The sequence below is a fragment of the Nelumbo lutea genome, chromosome 2 (assembly GCF_056320005.1).
Source record: "Nelumbo lutea isolate HS-2025 chromosome 2, American lotus-T2T, whole genome shotgun sequence".
NCBI lineage: Eukaryota > Viridiplantae > Streptophyta > Magnoliopsida > Proteales > Nelumbonaceae > Nelumbo > Nelumbo lutea.
The window spans coordinates 5,383,194-5,406,406 of record NC_142685.1 but is presented as its reverse complement, the minus strand read 5'-3'; the positions used below and the strand labels follow the sequence as shown (position 1 = coordinate 5,406,406).

At 38.4% G+C, this 23,213-nt stretch overlaps 1 protein-coding gene and 1 pseudogene across 1 annotated transcript; both read left to right on the top strand.

Moving 5' to 3' along the window:
- Positions 1–16,584: 16,584 nt before the first annotated feature.
- Positions 16,585–17,635, top strand: LOC148868244 (chitinase 2 pseudogene; annotated as a pseudogene).
- A 4,061-nt stretch (positions 17,636–21,696) lies between these two features.
- Positions 21,697–23,212, top strand: LOC148868243 (chitinase 2-like). Its single transcript, XM_088969722.1, has 2 exons — positions 21,697–22,841; positions 22,918–23,212. Exons 1-2 carry the CDS (start codon positions 22,079–22,081, stop codon positions 23,001–23,003), a joined length of 849 nt encoding a protein of 282 aa, XP_088825848.1. The 5' UTR covers positions 21,697–22,078; the 3' UTR covers positions 23,004–23,212.
- Position 23,213: the final 1 nt, after the last annotated feature.

Here is a 23,213-nt window from a genome sequence, read left to right as displayed (position 1 = left end):
TAAGGCTGTGTTTGGTTGAAATGCAAATAAATTTATACTGATGCAAAATTATGTCAGTGCAAATGATTCGAGTGTAAATTTTGATCTATTTTATTTCAAATTTTAACTTAAAGCAAAATAAAATAAAGCTCAAAATAAAATTAAACAAAAATTTACATTTTTTCATTTGCATTCTCATGCATTTATATTAATGCAAATAAAATTACACTGCAACCAAACACAGCCTAAAAAAATCTTCTACCACCAGGATCTAGACAACTAGAGCTAATTAGACCATTTATTACGCTCTGATGCACCCAGTCCAACCGACCGACCCGGGGAAGGTTGTGAGATATATGATGAAGTACTTCAACTTTAGGGGAACTCCATACATGCCAAATATGAATGTTTGTGTGTGCCCCATAAGTAAATAACGGCCCATGGGCTAGAGCCCAGAGATAACCTTGTCATGCATGCGGTTGATCGTCGGCCCATGTATCAGGGGTAGCGGGTGATGTCGTGCCATGGCCCATGGATGGCCGAGTCACGGCCCCACCACCGACGTATTCGGTGATTGAATAACACACACAGTGGCATTTTGGTCAAAATTTTGAAAACTCTGGGGACAGTTGAGTGAAGCGGATGCTGGTGGAAGATGGATAAAAAGGGTGACGACGAACGAGTGGTGTCAAAGGTACCCCACGTGAAAGAGAGTGATGGGAGCAGGCACGTGCCATTTGTGCCTTTCTTTTACTTTATTTGCCTTTATAAATAGGCAATTACATGCACGACGAAGTAGATCTGTTCATGGGCCGGATCGGGCTTTTACTCTATATAAATAGGATTTTGTTAAGCTCAATCTCGAGCCCGGCCTGACCAACAGACCTATAATTTGGGCTCGAATTTGTCTCTCATAAAAAGCTCGAAGCTTAGGCCCAAGCCCAAAGTCCAATCAAAAAGCATTAACCCCCACTCATTCTAAAGATGACCGAAAAGCAACCCCAAGCAACTCTACTGACACCCCTGAAAATTCAGGAAGAAACAAACACAGTCCAAAACTTTTCTCCTGATGAGGGACAGGGTTCCTTCTTAGATCTTGCCTTGTCCGCAAAGACTCTTCTATTTCTCTTTGTTCTTCCAACAAACCACATAAGAAATGCAGAACCACAATGCATCAGGTAGTTCTTTTGGCAAACGAAATAGGCATAAGGAAAAGGAACGACTACCAAATACAGCATTACCACAATGCATCAGTTGTCTAAACTTGTCTGAAATGAGTTTTCATTAATTTACAGGATAAACAAAAAGGGGAAACTAGAAGAAAAATCCCCATAACGATTTCGTAATAGGCTAATAGTATACAGAGAGAAAGGGCAAACAATAATTTCGGAATAGAACAAAAGGGTAAATTTAACAAGAAAGAAAGAGAGAGAAATGATTCACCATCGGTGCCTGAGTTCACTGGTGTCTGAGCTCATGTCTAATAAACAAGTCTGAGCTGAGATTCTGAGAGTGAGAAGGAGAAGTGAGAAGAGGAATAATGAAGAGAGAGAGGGAGAGAGGACTCACCACCGGAGTCCACTGGTGGCGCTGGTGAGAGTGTTCGCCGGACTCACTTTTGAGAGTGTTCGTCGGTGAGATTCGGTAAGTGAGAACTGAGAGTGTTTGCTTGTGATTGTGAGTGAGAACTGAGAATGAGATTCGGTTAAGTGAGTGAGAAGAGAAGAGATTCGGTTTAATTCGCATAAGGCTCGGGCCGAACTATTTTGACAAATCCCAAGCTCAACCCGAAAAAAATTCGAGCCAGGCTTTTAGGCCCGAGGTCAAGCCTGCAATCTCAAATCCTTGTTCAAGCCCATCCGGGGGTCAGGCCGGCCTATCGGGCTGCCTAGCCCATGAACAAGTCTACCCACAAGTTGTCTCTCTCTACTTGCGCGACATCGCAGCTGCTTATTGAGAATATCACCATGTCATTCATGGGAGATGTTACTAGGTTGTCAATGGGTCAGTTCCAGGTAGAATCAAAATCAATCCAAAATCGAACCAAACCTTATAAAGTATGTAATTTTACACTTATAACTAAATTGATTAGTTTTTGAAATCTAATGGATGTTGGAGAAAATGGGGTCACTGTAACTTTAGAGGAGAATTTTTTAGGCGCATTTGAAGACATTGTCTTTAGAACGTTATTTGCCCCCACTTAGTTTTACTGAGTTTGCTGTTGGGTTATAGGCAAATTCGTTCCCAGGATACAACAGAGCCTTGGGCGAGAATCTGCAACCAGCGAAGTTGAAGAGTCTCCAAAGAAACTTTCTGTAAGACTGTAGCAGACCGGATTGAGAGAGAGAGAGAGAGAAAGAGAGAGAGAGAGAGAGAGAGAGAGAGAGAGAGAGAGAGAGAGAGAGAGTGAGTGAGTGAGTGAGTGAGTGAATGAATTTCGAAATTGTGTGTTTTGGAGTCTGATTCATGCTCCTTAAATAATTTGTGAAGAGGTATGAAGAAAAGGTAGGTGTTGGTTTAGAGAAGGCACCTTGAACAGTCACAATTTCAAACATTGTGACTTTAAAAAGTAGTTAATAGTTAGTGACTGTTAACTTTGAATTGTGCCACTTGATCACACCCGATGAATCGTTATCGTTGATCTCATCAACGGTGATCAACGGTCAACAATGCACCAAAACTATACCTGTTCATGGGCTGAGTGGCCCGACTAAACATGCTTATAGGCCAACGGGCTTAAAGTCTGGCCAAAAATCCCGACCCGCAATAAATTCGAGTCGAGCTCGAGTTTTGTCAAAATAGCCCGACCCAAGCCTGGCCCGGCCCGACCTAATATTAAACTTAAAATTAGTTATGTGATTATGTCCATTTGAATAAATTTTTTTATTTAAGAATGTAAAATTGTGTTTTAAAATATAAAAGAAAGGGAAAAATACCATCTTGTAGGCCCATTGTTCATTTAAATAGAAAAAAAATACTATATGAATTTTTAATTCTAATTTGAATAGGGAAATTTGTTTTTTTTATTCAATTAGGTCCAGATTCAGGCTCGGGCTCGGGTTTTGGGCTTTTTACCAGAGCGGGCTGGGGCTCGGGCTTAGTATATTTTCATTAGTGACAAGTGAAAGCCCGGCCCGAGCCTAATCCGGCCCATCTCATGAACAGGTCTAACTAAAACCAAAGCCGCCCATCGTGAGCCACACGGGTGCGAGCAAAGTGCGCTTCTAAAACGCCTCATTGCGCTGCACACACGCGCGCACGTGTGTGTACACACGTTGCATGGTATCGAATCCCCATACTCTCCTCTATTAATTCTAAGGAGTATAAATCAACTCCTATTGAAATACTGAAAACAAAACTTATAATTTTTCAATGTGGGATAAGTTCAAAACTGGGTTTTGTAAGAGAAAAACTGATTTTTCAATCAAGTGTGCATGTGCAATTTCTCATGTAATTGACCAATCAAACCCATTAGATTTAATCTCTTATGAGATTAAAATCCAACAATAGATAATTCAGATCAGGTCTGAATCAATTTGGAACTGAATAAAACTGGTTCTAAATCAATAATAATCAAGGCAATATATTAAGAACCGGAACCGATCCATTGGTACCAGATCCTAGAGTCATAATCGACTCAATTGGTTTGGGTTTGTTAGATCCCGACCCATTGACAACCGTAGATCTTCCCAATACACTTTGGTTGTGTCCAATGTAGCGATGTGGGAACAATCTATGACTAGAAGATCCAAAGTGGCATGAATCCCTATTTGGATTATAAGAAATTTACAAACAGATGTGTCACATCATTCATTAAACGGAATTGGAAAAAAAATGCATTTGGTAATCTAGTTTTTCAAAAAAAATTTATTGCAATGATTAGTTTTGGGATTAGGAAAGGAGAGGTATCTTGAAACGTTAAATTTCCGTTTATTGAACCGCCCAATTGACATGATACATTGAAATTTGAAAAAACTAAATACTTTAATAAAATTTTACAGAATTATCATTATAAATATATTATAATATTAAACCAAATCATTTTAAATACACAGTTAGCATGCATCCTGATGTTTTTCTTTGCACTTTTCATAAAGAAAAAAAAAAAAAAACAGATGAAATGAATCATTAGTGAATGAGGGCCCACTTATGAAATAGAACGCTTGTCAAACGCTTCGATGTAGAACACCTACAAATTTGACCAATATTATTTAAAAGAATGGAGTAAATAACGACAACAGTGACCTTATGTAGTAAATAAAGGAGTATTTTTCATCTTTTCACAGTAAATTTGCCCAATGTTATTTAAAAAATGGTTATTTATTAAAACACCCTTATAATTTTTTGGATTTATTAAAACTTACCCTATAATTTGTATTTTACTAAATCATTCTTTATAATTTACAATCAATTTACTTAATCAATCTTCCATCAAATGGAAGCGGAAAATGATAGTTTTGACCTTAACATCTACAAATTTTTACCTACACTATCATAATCACGTGAAGGAAAAATTACCATCACCAACTTTTTTCTTTTTAAAATGTAGGGGTACTTCTGGAATAAACAACAATAGATTCATTCCCTCAAACATTTTCCACTCACTTTAGGTGGTCATGTGACCATTTTCAAATCTCAATACAAGTGGTACTTAAAAATAAAATACAAATAACAGAAAAAAAAAAGTCAATTAAATAAAATCAGTTACAAATTATAAGGGGGTGTTTTAATAAAATAATAAAATAGGGAAATTTTGAATTAATCTATGAAACTTAAGAGTGTTTTAAAAAATTGGATGCGTCCAAAATCCAAAGCAACCCTCAACGAGACTCATTGGCTCCGGGGATAAAAGTATATTAAAGAATATGACAATTTCCTGAATATGCGGAAGGGAAATTGGAAATTGTCATCCACCTACAGAATTATAATGCCTATTACTACTACTGCTGGCATCATATCCTACCATAATCCAGTACATCCTTAATTAGGACAAAGGGTTTCTGTGAGTAAGGACAAGTTTTTTATGCCGGTAATGGCATCATCCAACCTTTCTCACGAGTTTTGGACTATTGTGTCCGTCCTTCATTCCAAGAGACGGTCTCCGCTTCACAAGGGGCTGCTCCACAGTACATCCTCCCTGTGTATTGAAAATATCTCCCAATGATAATACTTTTATGGAGAAAATGTGCTGTGAGGACGTTGTGGGGCGGCCGCTTATGGGGTGGAGATGTGAAGTCAGATTTTAATGGATAAAAAGAAAGGTGGGGTCAGGGGCTCATGGGTCATGTACAAGTTACACAGGATCATTTCATGTTTCACCAACACAAACCAACTTACCGTCGGCGATAAAGCAATATGGAGTGAGTGACTGATTCTTGCAACTCAAACCACGTAAGTACATGGTAAGTTGGGAGACCAACCAGTCCAACGACTGGTGAATACGAAATCCATTCCTACACAATACTTTTCTTTTAATTTCTTACATTTTTTTTTTCAGATAAGAATTCATACACTTTTGTATTGTTTGTTGTCTTATTTTTCTTAGTTTGTTATAACCAGAGGAATCTGTTACTTGGAACATACTCCATGTAATTGCTGCTGCGTATGCTTTACTTCACTCCTTTGTTCCACATAAAAGACAGCAGAGAGAGACCTATTTCTGACAAAAAGGGGGAAATTTGAACCACCCTTTGGTCCTTTCTAATTTCTCCTAATGTTCTTCAATTATTCCATAAAACCCATCTAAGTTCGGAATTCACATTGGCACCCCACATGCAAGGCGAATTCATAAGTTTGGGCCTTTGACGGGCCCATTGATCCTAGAGGAGCAGATTGAACTGCCAATGCCAAGCCCGGTAAAGGGTGCTGTCCAAAAGGTTTGTTTGAGATGCCTTCAGTTCCACATGCACATCTACACAAACTTGTCTCTTGTTCTGCTGCAGCGAAGCCAATATTTTCATGCTGTCTGAATGTTTTTAATCTTGAATCGGGCAGGAAATAAAGACCAGATTAGTGGAAAGGGAGTCATTTTCCTTAGCCTTAATACTATTGGTGAATTGAACCACCAATCGGCCAACCTTCTTTTCTATCTATCTAGTTTGATCAAACCAACGGGGCCCAATACTCAATCTATCTTTTGGGTTCGTATTACTGTCAAGGTCGGCCCAGTTCAGCTACGGGTATGGATGGTGACCCGCCACACTTGCCGAGTTGGCATCCAGTCTAACTAGATTTCTCAACAACCTTGAGTACATATCACGAGGTAGGCATGAGATGGAACAAAAATTAATGAGCTAGTTTTACTTTTTTTAAGTGCACTAATTTAACTTTAGGCTCAATTTGGAAGGAGTATAAATACAAATATGTACTGCACATAAAATACAAGGTTTTGCACTCTATTTGTATTTGTACTCCTTTCAAATGGATCATTAAGGAGGAAAGGAGACCAATTGCTTTGAAGAGAAATTAAACAAAGTATAATCCCATGGGCTTCATCCTAAGCTCTCTTCTAGAGGACCCCTTCATCGATGTAAAAGTTCATTATTGGTTCGGTTTTATCATATTTTGTTTGCAGTGTAGATCAATATCGATGTAAAACTTCACTTTTGGTTTAAATTTGTTGGTGTTTGGATGAAGTAGAGTTTTACATCATAAATCGATGTAAAACCTCACTTATAGTAGGGTTTTACATCAATAAAATCGATGTAATATTATATCAATATCATGTTTTCCAAAATTCAATGGTTCAGAGATTTTAAACCATTTGGTGTGAAACTCCTTCAATGGACCTTTACATCGATGAAGTTTTACACTGCAAACAAATGCAGCCTTAATTTATAGTAGATTAGTAGTCCCCATTACTCAACCAAATGTATGTTTCACTTTTTAGTTGGGGGATTAAGGATGAAGTATGAACAGAAAAGGAACAAAACAGAAGATAAAGATGGAAGAGGATGCTCATGTGACAAGTAACCAAACTTTGTTGTCAAGAAATTAGAATCATGGTTGCATGATGTTGATGGTTTTTGTTCGGGTTTGATGGTTGTTGGACTGCTGTTTGGGGTCTAGCGACAGAAACCACAACTTGAATGTTTACTTACCTGGATCGCCACATGTCAAACAGTTCATACAGTAATAAATGACAGAGTTTGATGGGATGAACTAGTGAACTTTGGAGTTGTAGCTATTGGGCCACCACAATTTAAAAATTTCTGTCCCTATTGTGAGGATTCCTCTCATTAGGGCTGCAACTTGGGCTGATTTAGCTAGAATCCAACAACATGAAAATGTAGGGCTGGGCTCAAGTCTTGGGCGACCCAACCCAATCCAATCCGACATGTGTGAATAACTTTGAATAGCCTCCTAAGTTAAAGAAAGTTTGAGATCTTTTTTTTTTTTTCAACAGCAGAAAGAACTCAAGAAGTGAAAAAAAATTGGACTAACTCAAACCCCATCTTGAAATCATTGGGTCCAAATCAAGGGATGCAATCAAATCGAATTTCAATTGAATAATTCGGACTAAAATTTAATTTTAATCAAACTTAAATGTTAAAATAAATAAGTGTGATTAATTATTCAAACTTGAATTCAAAAAATAAAAAGTTTGGCTTAAAAACTGCAGAGTCTGGGTCAGGAATGCCAATACCTCTCCTCCAACCTCAATCCTTTATCCTAGATGCTTAGGTGTCAAAAAATGTTCACTGAGTTTGAAAAAGAAAAGAGGAAGATTTCGAGTCTACTAAAGCGAGTAAGCTGGTGGGGCTCACACGATATGATATCTCATATCTGCCACCCCATGTGATCATGATTCACTATTCTTTATATAACAGGCCCAAACAAACCCTAGATAGAGAAGAGCATGCCCACATTGCACAAAAGTTAGGAATGGCCCAACAAGGCAACACCAATTTTGGTGGGCTACTGATGATTCTGATCGGGAATCCGAGGCAAAGCATTTTTTCAAGTGACAACTTCTCCGCCCCTGCTTAAATTATGAGGGAGGTCCAGACAAAAGATTTGGACGCGGTGGAAGACTGGAACTTGGCTAAGAACTGAAACCCCAAATCGGAACAAGTGCTAATCCAGCCAAGCTAAGCAATTCCTTAAACATGACCTGTGAGAAATGTAGCGCCATGGAAGCATGGGTGGTTATAATTGCTAGCTTTGCACAACAATGACAGGCTGAGCTGAGATGTCCCCGCAGCTATATGGAGGCATTGATGGTAGAAATTGATAAGGCTAAAACTGGCCATCAGTTAGAAATCGAAAGTATCAGCATGTTGGGGGGAATAATTGTCAATTGATGAGCTAATTTATCTTGGCGAGCTGACCTAGTCATGATGAGCTACAAGCTGATCTGGTCCTGACGAGCTATGAGCTGATTTGGTCGTGACAAGCTATGAGCTGACCTGGTCTTGACAAGTTGATCTGGCAACTCATAACATGTACAAGTAACACGTGACTTAGCTTATTAGCATATCAATGACAGTGCATTCCATGCAAGCCCATTGTCTACCACGTGCATACAACATGTCAATTAAGGGCGTGGCAAGTGTATTAAGCCCCGATCACGTCTGAAAGATGTGTTGGTTCTTGGATGAAACCCCTCTCCTATAATAGGTGAGTCCCCCATTCATTCAGACAATTGAACATGGTAGTACGCTATCATGAACAAGGCATGTTGGATACTTCAGCACATGGAGCTCTCAAGCTTCCCTTACGAGCTCTTCAACTCATCACATGGAGCTCTCGAGCTCTCCTACAAGTTCTTCAAGTTATTACGTGGAGTTCACCAACTTTCCTTACGAGCTCTCCTTCTCTCCTTATGAGCTCTTCAGCTCATCACATATAGCTCTTTAGCTCTCCTCATGAGTTCTCCAACTCTTCATACGAATTCACTATCTCTCCTCACAAGCCATCTTACTCTCCACACAAACTCTCACCTCAATTCACCAAACTCTCTAACTCATTTTATTTTTACTTAGCGATTACTGACTTAACTGTTGGAATTCACGTCCCTAAGATCACCGGGGGGCCTTTGACATCTCTTATGATTGCAGGTCTCTCTTAATAGTCGATGTACTGAACCGAGGTGACACTCTACTCCAACAATTTTCCATCATTGTATCAATTTTGATCATTATCAAAATAAGAAACCCAATGATGTAAACTTTCACCAGTGACCAGCCTTCATGGACAGTGGGTCACTTGAAAAGGGAATAAAGTGCCCAATGTCAAACAATTCAGACGGGTTTCCATTCGTACATTCAAGTATGGGAGCAATGATTCGATGAGGAAGCGGTTTGCGTCCTTGAGAAAATGCAAAGAAGAGAAGATCAAACCCGATGCCATTACTTTCTTTGGTGTTCTTTCTTGATGTCGCCATGTGGATTTAAGGTCGGATCAGCTTCAGTTCTATCAAGTCGGATTTAGGCCACTATTCATGCATCGTGGATCTTCTTAGCTAATCCGGATTACTAAAATTAAGATTATTAATGCTCGAAATGGTTGAGGGTAACACTGTCAGTTCGCTCTTAAATCGAAATTAAGCCGAGGTATCCGTAAAGAGTATTTAATGGGGAAAAAGAATTTGGGCTTAAATGAAATAATTATTTTTTAAGAAAAGGTTAATTAATATTTGAAGAATTGATATATTTTAAAAAGAATATTTAACGGAGGGGTTAAACTCTTGGTTAGTTGTTACACCAAAATGGACTCATTTTATTGGGTTAGTAGAAAAGGGAGTAGAGGGAAGTTAGTAGGAAATCCGGACTGACATCAAAGATGCTCCAGAACTAATCTAGAAACTCTAATGCTGTTACGAATTCTGCCGGAATCCACGTGCAGCTAGCGAATATGTATGCCAGTACGCCACTACTGTGGGGCGTTGCGTTGGGATTATACTGCCGAAGCTGGCGAAGGATAGAAAATTAAAAACAAATTCTGGGTGGAGCTGGATTGAGATGTTGACGGATTTAGAGCAGAAGACAGATCAAAATGGTATAGGATGAATGAGATCCTCGTTGCCTGAGTGAATCACATGAGAGGGCTGGCAAATTTGTGATTTATTTACTGCAACATGTTCACTCGGGCAACGGAGGGCTGGCAAATTTTGATTCAGTCCACTCGATCGAGTAGTTGAATTGGCTTCTGTTGTTTGAATCTTTTGATTTATGGGTGGATAGCAAAGATGATGGATGATCTAAAGGAGAGAAGCCCAGATCCAGAGTCTGAGAGGCAATCGTACTGCATCCATGTTGATGAGAAGTGAAAACACCCCTTATTTAGTTGTAAAGATTGCCAGAGAAGAGATTCCGCAAGGTTAATTAAGGGTTAAAAGAAATCAGAGTACAGAAACCGGGAGTGATGACGACGGGTCGACTGGGAAATAAAGGTAGAGTCGTAGAGATAATGTGACTCATCCCTCATCCGATCTGAACCAGATGGCTGGAGAGGAGGAGCTCGCATCCTCTGGAAATTTTCCGTCCCAAACCAATAGCAATCTGCCTCATCATTAAAAAAAAAAAAATCGCTTCAACTTTGAAACTAGGCATGACTCAAATTTAGGTTAGGTTTTTCATTTCTTGTTTTGATAGATTTTTATTTGACTCCATTACGGGGCAGTCGCATATATGTATCGTTTTGGTTTTTATTCTTGATGGTATGCGATCTGGTCACTCTTAACTAACAGGGGCTATGCTCCTAGCTGGCGCTGGACGAGATATCTGCAAAGAAGAAAGTAAAGGATTCATAGAGAGTTCATCCGGCGGGAACACTCCGATGCTTAAGTTAGAATTCGATGGAGAACTAAGAGAGTTGCGAAGAAATAAGAGCTAAGAGTGAAGATGCGCAATTTTCGATTACCTTTTCCCTTGGGATTTGCAGCCCTTATATATTAATGCCCTGTCAAATTGGGTGTAACCGTCACAGGGTACGGCTCTATCAGTCGAGAGACGTTTTTTGGAGCTGGCAGGCACGCCGCCGCCTGATGAGAGATGTGGGCGCAATCCTCTGGATTGGCAGGTGTTGCGCCATCAGACAAGGGACGTGGGAGCAATCTGATGGGCACGATCTTGTCAGATAAGAAGTTTCCTGAAACCCTCGGATTGCTCAATAGCGAAGTACTTTGTAGCGAGCTGCCTGATAATGAGCTGCCTTGTAGCGAACTGCTTTATAGCGAGTTGTTAGGTTGGGTTTTAGTGAGCTCCTTACGCCGAATTGTAACCAGACTGTCATGCTAAGCTGTCACTTACGTTGAGTCATGTCCACGTGTCGCATAGTCAAGCGGTAGGGTCAAATCACCCTCATCAATTCTTTTTTGTTTTCATAGTAATATTATTTTATTTGAGTTTCACTATTTGTCTAATAATTATATTTATATTTGAAATTCAAATAGAACTAACTATTGAAATTGTAGAATGTAAATTAAGTGGTTGTGGATAACCACTTCTATATTTCCTTTATTTTTTTTAGGAATGGATGAGAATGGGAGTTTCCCACCTCTCATGTATTTCTAAATAACTATTATTGAATGTACGACACTGTCTTAGAGTATCACATGTCTGAGTTCAAAAATTTAAATGTGATTAAAAGTAATTTGTGTATATGAGGAATGGGTTTTCCCTTTGAAAATGTGAAACCAACTTCTGTGATGTTTTTACCAAAAAGTTGATGTTGTCACGTATCTGAATGGTGGGGGGCTATGGCCTGAAGACATTGGAAGAAGGGTATCATCACTCACCAACGCACTTGGAAGAAGGGAGCGAAATTGAACTCGGTAGAGTTTTATCTCTTAGGTGGCGTTTGGTTAATTTATTAGTGGGTTTATAATAAGTTACCAATCAATGAATCAAATAAGTAATCATCACAGTATCCTTAGTTAGAGTTTCTTTTGATTATCTTAATAAGCGTCTTTGTCATAATTATTTTATAATTTGGTAGAAAAGTTGCTTATTTGTAGCACACCAAACACCTCCTAAACGAGTTGACTAGAAAATATAACAAATAATGGAGGCGGCTTTGGTAGGTGAACTTAAAAAATAATAGTTAAGTTGGGCCTAACATCAGCATTTTGGTCCAGAGTTGTAAAATGGAAGCTTGAGACTTGCACTCACTACTCAGTGGACTAGTGGGTGTCAGTAAGAACTCTGGTGTTGGTGTGGGGTGCACATGAGGCCCACGGACCATACCCACACCAAGAGAGCCTGCGATTACATGGGCTTGATCCAAATGTCTCCACTTTAGTAGTGATGCTAGCATTTCAAAGGTCAGAAGACACCTCATCTTCTCAATACATGACCCGATGCATAATGTGGTCAGAGTTGAATCAGAATCAGAGCAGATGATTGAACTGGGGTGATCCAATGAGCTTTTTGGGTGCCAGTTTCTAAGTTTTTTTTTTCCTCTTTTTAATGAGTGAATGATTGAACCGTGGTTAAACCAGTAAAGTTGTGAACCATGAGTCATCGAGTCATGAGCCCGCTCAGTCTTAGTTATTGGTAATGTAATTGTAACCCCACAACCCTACCTGTTCAGTGTACTGTATGGCCACCAACTCCACACGGTCCACCACAATTATTAAAGATAAAAAGAGTATTGTATTGCTAAGAATTTATATATAAATGTGTAAATGGGGCACCTGTCACAGACTAGACTGATGGAAGTGTAGGTAAAATTGCAGGAGATCATCAAGATCTTCCATGGCGAGAAAAGACACGAACACCATTGATATGAATAGGTGTAAAAACAGTGGTAAAAGAACATTACAAAACTAAACTGCCTAAAGAAAGAAAGAAGGGAATTGGAATGGTTAATGGCCAAACTCTAGATGCATGCCATTCTTTCTATAAATTTACTTTTTAGGCTCTGTTTGGAAAGAGTATAATGAGTGTAAAATCTTATATTTTGTATTATTTTGTATATATTTATACTATACATATTTGTATTTATACTCTTTCTAAATTGAGCATTATGAATATTGACTTTTTAACTGCAAAAAGGAAATAAGTCTTTAAAAAATAAGAGATGCCAAATGCAGCCTAAACCACAATCTTAATGACAGAGATCTGCTAGTTTGATCAAATAGACAGGGTTGTGTTGGGCCCCAATTCCCTAATCAAACCCAATCACTTTGTTCTGCCGTTTGAGCAATTGATTTTTAACCACGCTCAGTACTTGGGCTTTAGCACATAGTCTCATACTGGTTTCTACTAGGCCCATGTCTCTGTTCTAAAAGTAGAATTCTTCAAAGCCTAACTGGGCCTGGCCGAATGGATGTCAACTGAAATCGTCCAATATTCACGTGGGCGAACTCCAATCAATACGATGAGTAGGTTCCATCAAGCAGAGCGGAAAAAGGACGAAAAGATTTGATGTTTGCAGCCAAAAATGATGCTTCTATCTTTTAGACATGGCTAACTAGCTACCAATGATTCAATTCCGAGCTTTTGAGAGGGTACATAAATTGAGTAGCACTGGGGCTGGAAATGGTAATGCCTTCTTTCCCTTGTCAACTAATAAAATTGATCATTTTGCATCTGACTGAATAGGGGTGGATTAAGTTAAGTTGAGCTAAATATTTGTTTATTTAAGCTCTGTAGAAAAACAAGGGGTTTGAGTTCGAGATTGAGCTCAGTTTGAGGTATAAATATGAACATGAATATGCCAACTGAGGGGTAGTCCAGTTGATGCGTTGGATGAATTGTCCCAGTGGTGGTGCGGTTCAAAATGTCAAACACTGATTAATACCAAAAAAAACCTTGAATATGACTCAAAAGTTTATATATTTGAGCTAGTTTGGCTCAAATTCAATAGTGCCAAGCTTTGAATAAAAAATAATATATATTTAAAAATTATATACAAAAATTAAAATTATTATATATAATATAAGTCTCATGAATTTCATGAGCTAAATTTTATTGAGCTCAAACTCGACTTGATTACCAAACGAGCCTATAGAATGAATTCAAGCTCGATTTGAAGCATGGATCCCACCTTTCTCAAAACTTGTTTCGACCATTGAAACTTTAGATATGCATTCATGCAATGAACAGCTGAAACAACTTTGGAGAAAGTTGAGATCCCAGCATCTCGTATTCTCATTTGCTTGTATCGCTCCCTATTAGAATGGATCGGAGCCCGTCTCCAAACCCATTATTAGTCCAAACCCATCATTGGGTTGTGTAGAGAAAATAGGCACGCCATTGATTATGTTTATAGCGACACAGTTCTACGCATGCCAATAAAGGCATCAGTGTTTGGAAAGTTTAAGATTCTATAATACCCAATCGTAAAATTAGGAGGGAGGCCAGAAGCAAATTAATGTATATGCATAAACATTAGTTAATCTTTTTCAGCTTCTTATTTTCAGGGACAACCCAATTAAGGGTGGTTTCTTCTATGTTATGAGCGAGCCCGAATCAGCCCCCCACAATGGCCCATACCACATCTCCACTGTGTATTGGAAACGTCTCCCAATGATAATATCAGGAATGATGATATCATCATCGAAGATGTTTTCAATACACGGCAGGAATGTGTTATGGGACTTTGTGGGGACAATCTTGTGGGGGGTTTATTTGAATTCGATATGAACTGGGGAAGATGGTAAATTGAGCACCTGTTTAATCATGGAGTCAAGTAAACCTTTTACTCTTTGTATAATAGTATTAATGTTTTCCCCTAACCATATTGAGTTAATGTTTTGATTGATACTTTAGCATATATAAGACTAACCTGAAAGACAATAGTTATATTGAACACTTGGAAAGGGCATTTATACTCAAATTTGACCCGATGATAGAAATTTTAAAGTGGAGCCATTTTGGGTCGAAGCTCATCATATGGAAACATTCTTTATTCATTCAACCTTCTTCACTGAGGTTGTATTTGGTACTATTGCCATTTCTACTTGGCAAGTTTTATTATGGTCAATATAAATTTTATGAGAATATTTCTTTTCCTACCACAAATGTTTGGAGTAATCAATACAACATGGGGTAACATTGTTGCTTCTACATGAAATGTCAAAGTTGGTATTTCTACTATAAATGCCAACACTTAATCCAATGCCTATATTTTTTTAGTGGATATCTGATATGATGTGATAAGACAATTTCCTAAAAATTTGTATTAATCAACACAAATCTTTGCAAGTAAAAATGACAATAGTACCAAACACAACCTAAATGACCCAATTAGCAAACTTGCTTCTACCCATGTAACCAAAAAAAAGGTTCATTAATTCAGTCAATTTGAATCTTTTCCTATAACCCTTATATTTGAATACTATTAACTCTCTTAACCCTTTATATATATTATATCATTTCTTATTTCTTATAAAACATATAAGATATATTTATTAGAGTTTGACTATGATACCAGAAATTTTTCTTGTAACTAATCAATTGGTATCATAAGATGGAAGCGAATCAGATGATTTTATTAAAACTCCACAATGTGGGGGTTGATTGGTCAAAGATCTTCTAGTATCATATATCTCCCACATCATAGATTTATCTTCCCACACTTAATAATGAAAGTGGGTACTTGTGTTAAATATAATCTCATTAGGGTATCAGGTAAACTAAGGTGAGAGGTTTATTTTATATAATAATAATAATAATAATAAACCTCTCACAAATATCATTATTCTCTTAATTAATAAAGTGGCCCAATTGCTTGTATTTGATTAACGGCCTGTCTCCTAATTACTGCACATCTAAATAAAACAGCTTTGCCATTCTGGCACTCTATCAGTGCACTACTGCCCATCTTATTAAGGCTCAGTTTGGAAGGGGTATAAATACAAATATTTAAAGTGCAAAACCTTATATATTATTTTCTATATATTTGCACCGTAGATATTTGTATTTGCATTTATACTCCTAAACTGAGCCTAAATAAACACCTATAGGGTTATACAGGATTTTTAAGACATTTCTTAATTAGTAACAACCCAATGAAAGAGAAAGAAACTAAAAGGATCCCTTCCATCAATTTTAAATAAGTTGATCTTCGTTTTGCTAATTAATCATTGACCCAACAGATTGCCATGTCTCTGTTGAGGTCTAAATCCCCATAAGCTTGCTTCATTCATTATATATCCTGGCCTCTGGTCTCAACTCTCGACCCCGTGGTTATTGTAAGATCTGAAATATCTATTTGATACAAATCTCTGAAAAAACAATTAAGAAGTGGACTAGATTGATTTAATTCAGCTTTTGTAACAGAGCCATTTCAACAAACTTAAACCGAATCCATATTGATTTGATTGTCTTCTTGTAACAGTACATGACTGCAAATGGCATTATAGAAATTCATCCCACTGTAACCAGCAATCCCGATAAGGTTCCATTTGATCACACTGTCCTTTCTTTCTTTCTTTAAGTCGTCAGGTCCCAATTTCCACGACTTTAATGGATGTTTTATGACGATTCGGTCTGAGTGTAATAGAGCTACCCATACCCAGTCACCTTTCAGTACTGCTGTTCTTAAAATTTTCAGTCCTTCTGGTTTATCTTGGGTAAATCAGAGATCAGAGTATAAATATATCTCTTACCATGTGGATTTCTCTCAGTCTTCGGAGTTCGGACACGTATCTAGCTAGCTAGCTACTCTTGAGCAAAGATGAAGAAGTCAACCTCCAAGCTTCTCCTCCCCCTTCTCATTCAAGCTCTCTTGATCACCTTTCCTTCGTCATCCCATGCAATAAACTCGAATCTCTTCCGGGAGTACATCGGAGCTGAGTCTAAAAACGTCACCTTCTCCGACGTCCCCATTAATCCCGACGTCAGATTCCACTTCATTCTGGCCTTTGCCATTGACTCCGTCCTAGACAACTCTTCTTCTCCCTTCACCACCAACGGAAACTTCAGCGTCTACTGGGACACCGCCAACCTCGGCCCTTCCCAAGTCTCCTCCATCAAGAGCAGCCACCCAAACGCGAAGGTGGCATTGAGCTTAGGAGGCGACAGCGTCGGAAATGGCCTTGCTTATTTCAACGCCTCCTTGGTTGATTCCTGGGTCGAAAATGCAGTTTCTTCGCTCACAAAGATCATCAAGGATTATAAATTGGATGGCATCGATATCGACTACGAGCACTTCGTCTCTGAAGCACAAAGCAAGGGGAGTCATCTCATTTGCGTCAATAGCTCCCTTCGATGACGAACAGGTGCAGAGCCATTACTTGGCTCTGTGGAGGGAGTACGGATATCTCATAGATTATGTCAACTTCCAATTCTATGCGTGCGACGAGGGCACAACCGTGTCGTTGTTTGTAGAATACTTTGAAGCTCAGAGATCTAACTATACGGGAGGTAAGGTGTTGGCCAGCTTCATCAGCGATGGCAGCCGTGGAATATCGCCGGACGGCGACTTCTTTACTGCGTGCGACATCCTTAAGAGTCGGCGTGAACTTTATGGCATCTTTGTGTGGTCCGCAGATGATTCCAAGGCGAATGGCTTCGTTTACGAGATGCAATCGCAAGAACTGTTGGCTACTTGGTCTTATTATCACTACGTACGTACTAGCTCTAGTATTTGTGATAAAAATAAAGAATTAATAAAGAAAGAAGCCTATCGCCACGCCACGTTAGGCCAAATTAAAATTGGTCAGGTGGTATACTTTCAAATCGAACGTTTCGCTAGATTTGGCTAGGGGTATCAGTTATACTGGATTCGGTCCAATCCGATCAGTCCAATGTGAGTCCATTATGAATTATAAATGGACCAGGTCCAATGCAATTCAATGTTTGGAATTTGGACTTTCTAATCTGTTCAAATTTATTTTGATTTAGATTGGTTTCAACCCAAATCCGGTCCATTGACACATGTATTCTTATCTTATATCAATGGACTAGATATTAGTTTAATCCAATAATCCAATCCAATTCAATATAAATTTGTTATGAATGGATTCGGTCTAATCCAATCCATTTTGAATTATATGTTTTGTTGGTCTGTCCAATCCATTCAAATTGATTTTAGACTTTTAGAGTCCAATCCAAAACCGATCCAATGACACCTTTAGATTTGGCCATCTGACAGATACTTATTAGGCATATCCACCGCCTTCTGACCTGTAAGCACCGCAGTTAATATTATCTGACAGAATTCTTTGAATTATTAACTAAAAGGATTATTATCTGAAACTTTATTCAAGGAGTAAACAAGTAAGATAACAAGGTAGAAAATAATACATTCATATTTAATATGTTGCAAAAGTCGAATTAAGACGTTGAAAAGAAGCATGATGCCGGCCGGGATTAATGGCTGTTAGATTAATGCTGAAGTGGCTGAATTTAATATGTTGTTTAACCAGGATGCCGATAATGTGGGTTTTCATCAGGATGCCGGCCAGGAAGACATGCGGAAAAACCTATAATCAATCAACTGCCATTATAACAGTGGGAACCGATAATGTGAGTTTTTATCAAAATTGAAGGAGGGTTTTGATTGGTCAAAGCTTTTTGCGGTATCATAGATTTTTCCTATATAAAGGAAATTTTCATACAAATTGGTCTTCAGCCGTGTATTGATAATATCTCTTCATGAATAAAAACATACAAGTATAGAAATATTTCTGCTATACCATTACAAGGGTGTGAGGATAATAATCAACAAACTTCAAATTCAGGTGTGAGGATAATAATCAACAAACTTCAAATTCAGCCACTTAACAGCTGCATCCCTCCTCAATAACTTGTGTTTGGATAAAATTTTTCTTTCTGAGCTTTGGGATATCAAAGCGCACATAACATTATATGCTCCAGATGGCCAGACTTAGTGTTGATTTCAAAGAGTACACGGTACCCAAAATAAAGGGTGTTTCGGAATTTTAGCACTTTCAGGAAGTAGGCAAGTCTAAAACCATAATACCTCAGTGTTGGAAGTGAAAGTACAGAGCAGGGTACCTCCCTTCAGTATTGATTTCTGAAAGTGTTGGTCACGAGTCGAGCCGAGCCAAGTTGAAGCTCGAGCTTACGAGTTCTTGGCTCAAGTCAAACTCAAGTTCAAGGTTTTAGCTCGAACTGAATTTGAGCTTGAGCTCGAGCCTTGTACTTCCTAGGCGAGTCGAGTTCAAGCCTCATACTATTCGGCTCGAATCCACCTCTACTTCCATGTAATTCTCGCTTTTTTATCTTTGCTTTGTGACTTTCAAGATTTTTTGGAGTCTCCCACCGTGTGTGCCAAGGATCTCCACATTTGCATGTGAAGATTAGGAATCCTCGGTAGAGACGAGATGTAATTTTCTTTTATTTGTAATGTGTATCTTGAAATTCAATTTAATTTCGGGGAGATAATCTGAAAATCGAAGGGCTTATCAACCTATTCAATGACCTCACCTAACAGCTTATGCTTTTAAGTTGAATGGTTCTTTTAGATGGTATCAGAGCCACTTTGACCAAGTGGTTTAATGTTTGACCCTCATTACCCCATTATAATTAATTAAGTTTCAGTACAAGGTATGGGTGGGCCTATGCTTGTTCACACTTCAAGCCCAATGGACTTTTGTGTAAGGGGGCTTGTTAGAGAATATCAACCTATTCAAGAACCTCACCTAATAGCTTAAGCTTTTAGGTTGAATAATTCTTTGAGAGTTATAGAACATTAGTACTACTCCAACCAAATGATGAAATAGGAATCCTAATTAGATGATTTCTCTCTATATATCATCCAATAATCAAGTTTGGTGAGTTTTACAAGGATTATGAGGCATGCAAGAAAACACTAAACCTTATCTATGCTTTTTTTTTTTTTACCTTTGCTTTTGATTTCCGGTCTCAAATACATAGGCCCCATTTGTTTGCCTGTATTTAGCAGGGGTAAGTTGGTCAAATGGGCATTGACTACGATTCCCATATTGGTATGTCGCTATATTGGGTCTCACAGTAGGCTAAGATACCAGAAAGCATGGTTCTAAATATCGATGCGCCAGTAGAGGCGTATCGGGCAGTATCAATACTCTTTTTTTACTTTTTTTTTTCAAAATTGGTTCAAGAGGGCCAATATAAGACTCCTCCGCCCCCTGAACCGATCAGAACTCCGATACATCCTCTGTAGGGACATATCGGGTGCTCTCGATACGATACAGGCCGATATATGTCAATACTTTAAACCTATCAGTTATCTGGGTAACTCATACCGGAGGGTGGATAAGCAAAATACCTACACTAAAATAACGCTCTCTCCCTCCCATCTCTCCCTTTGCCTGCATAACTTTCATTGCACAAGAACACTGAAATCAAACTAATTCAGGCAAGTTTTACTTAACTCACATACTCAAGTAATTGAAAACGAACAGGGCCATAGAATCAGACAAAGTAACTCAAGCCATTCAACTCAACTAGAGGTAAAGGATCGAAACTGAGATGGTCCATTGCAAGAGTTGCCCGACTTCTTCTAGATCCACTTCAAAGAAATTAAATTTCCAAAGTTGCCAACCTCACCTCATTTGGGACATAGACTAGTAGACTGGATTTCTTTCTTTTACGTGACAGGTTGTGTTACAGCAGTGGAGACTGAGATATAAATGGTGAAAGACTTTTTGACGATGAGATTGAACAGGTAACCAATCCAGTGGTTTCCCATGCATCCTATCTAGATAGGGGAACATAATTCAACTTCAATCAATACACCCACTCTACTGGAGATCAGCCATTTGAAACTTTTTTTTCTCCTTTTCAACTGCTGACCCGCATGCGATTTATGGATTGACAATTAGGTACGCAGCAGTGGCCATTACCTAGTGTGGGGTGATCATGAACCGCACAAGGATGGATTCCGGGCCTAAAGCTTTATTTATAAATATTAAATATATATATAATATATAATATGTTTATGTATATATGAATTTAAGTGTTATTTTATATATAAAATATAATCATAAAATAACATATATACGTATATGTAAAAAAGGGCTGGACCTGAGAACAAAACTTAGGCCCAAGCTTGAAATTTCTGGGCTGGCACTGGGCTGAAATTGATCACCCCTAATCGTAATTCTACAGTGCAAGGTAAATATTAAATCCTAGAAAGAAAAACCAACAAACAGGAAAAGGAGACATTAGAAGAACAGCTACAGCAACAGCACATCGCAACCAACCAAACCCTTTTTCTTATCCATCAGCCTTCTCAAAATTGGTTCTCTTCGTTTTAGGTTCAGTTTGGGAATAGTGTAAATACAAATATGTACATATTCTAATAAATCTATTTTTCGTTTCCTTTCTCATCTTTCAAACACTCTTCAATAATATATATATATATATATATATATATATATATACTACTTATAAAAGAGCGAATGCCCCTTTTTTCTGAAATTTTCATTGGATATTTTCTATCCCTTATCTAGATAGTATATAACGGGCATAAAGATGGCATATATGTCTTTTACTCTCACTCCATAAATTGCCCACTTATAACTGTTCAAAAGCTACCCATGAATTGAAAATAGCTTTATCTTGAAAATACTGTCACGTGCAAGTACACGTACATATTTACTAGTGTGTGTATATATATATATGGGGGAGGGGGCGCTAGGACTAAACCTTAAATTTCTGGACCAGGCCAGGCTGAAAATGATCACCCCTGAATTCGAAATTCTACAGTGAAAGCTACATTTTAAATCCTTTGCGATGTGTTTGGTTTTAGTGCAAATAAATTTGCACTAATACAAATGCAAAGGAGTGGAAATGTAAAAAATACAAATTCTTGTTTAATTTTCTTTTGGATTTTACTTTATTCTCTTAATTTACATTTGTACAGTAATCAAACAAAATAATCTAAAATTTATAACAAAAATAGGTCAGAATTTACACTCAAATCATTTGCACTGACATGGTTTTGCATCAGTGCAATTTTTTTTGCATTGCAACCAAACACAGCCTTCAAAGAAAAATCAACAAACAACAGACAAGGAGACATTAAAATAACAACTACAGCAACGGCACACCACAACCAACCAAACCCTTTTTCTTATCCATCGGTCTTCTCAAAATTGGTTACGTCTCCTTTTTTTCCTTGCTTGTTAGCTTTCGAACTGTAAGGTCTGACTAGAAGTATATAAAATATCTATTGCGGTGCCAACTTCTCCCCTGCGATGAATCAAATACCTATCTATTCTTCAACAATGTTGAGGGAGTGCTCTAATAATCTATTTCTCGTTTCCTTTCTCATCCTTCAAACACTCTTCGTCTCTCCTTCATCAACCCACGCAGCTCCAACAAACTCCAATCTCTTCCGAGAATACATCGGAGCTCTGTTTAAGAGTGTCAGATTCTCTGATGTCTCCATTAATCCCAATGTCGATTTCCATTTCATCCTGTCCTTTGCCATTGACTACACCACTTCTTCTCCCTCCCCCACCAATGGAAACTTCAACATCTTTTGGGACTCTGAAAACCTCAACCCCTCCCAAGTTGCTTCCATCAAGAGCACCCACCCAAATGTTAAGGTAGCTTTGAGCCTAGGAGGGGATAGCGTCGGTGGTGAATATGCTTACTTCCAGCCTTCCTCAGTTGATTCTTGGGTTCAAAACTCTGTTTCTTCACTCACGAAGATCATTAAGGAGTATCACTTGGATGGTATCGATGTCGATTATGAGCACTTCAAATCTGATCCTGCTACCTTTACTGAGTGCATCGGACAACTTATAACGATCCTCAAAGGGAATGGAGTAATTTCATTCGCTTCTATAGCCCCCTTCGATAATGACCTGGTTCAGAGCCATTACCTAGCCCTTTGGAAGAGGTATGGGCAACTAATAGATTATGTCAACTTCCAATTTTATGCATATAAAAAGGGCACAACCGTATCCCAGTTTATACAGTACTTTGAGACGCAGAGCTCCAACTACAAAGGAGGTAAGGTCTTGACCAGCTTCATCAGCGATGGCAGCTCAGGCTTATCTCCACATAACGGCTTCTTTACTGCATGCAGTAGTCTCAAGGATCGCCATGAACTTCACGGTATATTTGTGTGGTGTGCGGATAACTCCAAGGCAAATGGCTTCCGTTATGAGATGAAATCCCAAGAACTGCTGACAACTTGACGAGCTCTTGCTAGTCTTTTCGATCTTCTCATGCCCAATTCCATGCTATTTAGTTCATTGTCGTCAGTGCTGTATTTGTATCTCTGAAGAGCAGTCTAATGAACCGAAGTACCAATCTGCTGAAAAATATGCATCTAAAGTGGAAAAGCAGTTCATCAATGAAAGAATTCTGTCAATGAAGCAT

What these genes read in the sequence shown, in the direction of transcription:
- LOC148868243 (XM_088969722.1), top strand. Translation starts at nt 22,079, where the DNA reads ATGAATCAAATACCTATCTATTCTTCAACAATGTTGAGGGAGTGCTCT. An exon ending in GAGCTCCAACTACAAAGGAG is followed by an intron (nt 22,842 to 22,917) that starts GTAAGGTCTTGA and finishes TACTGCATGCAG; the next exon opens with TAGTCTCAAGGATCGCCATG.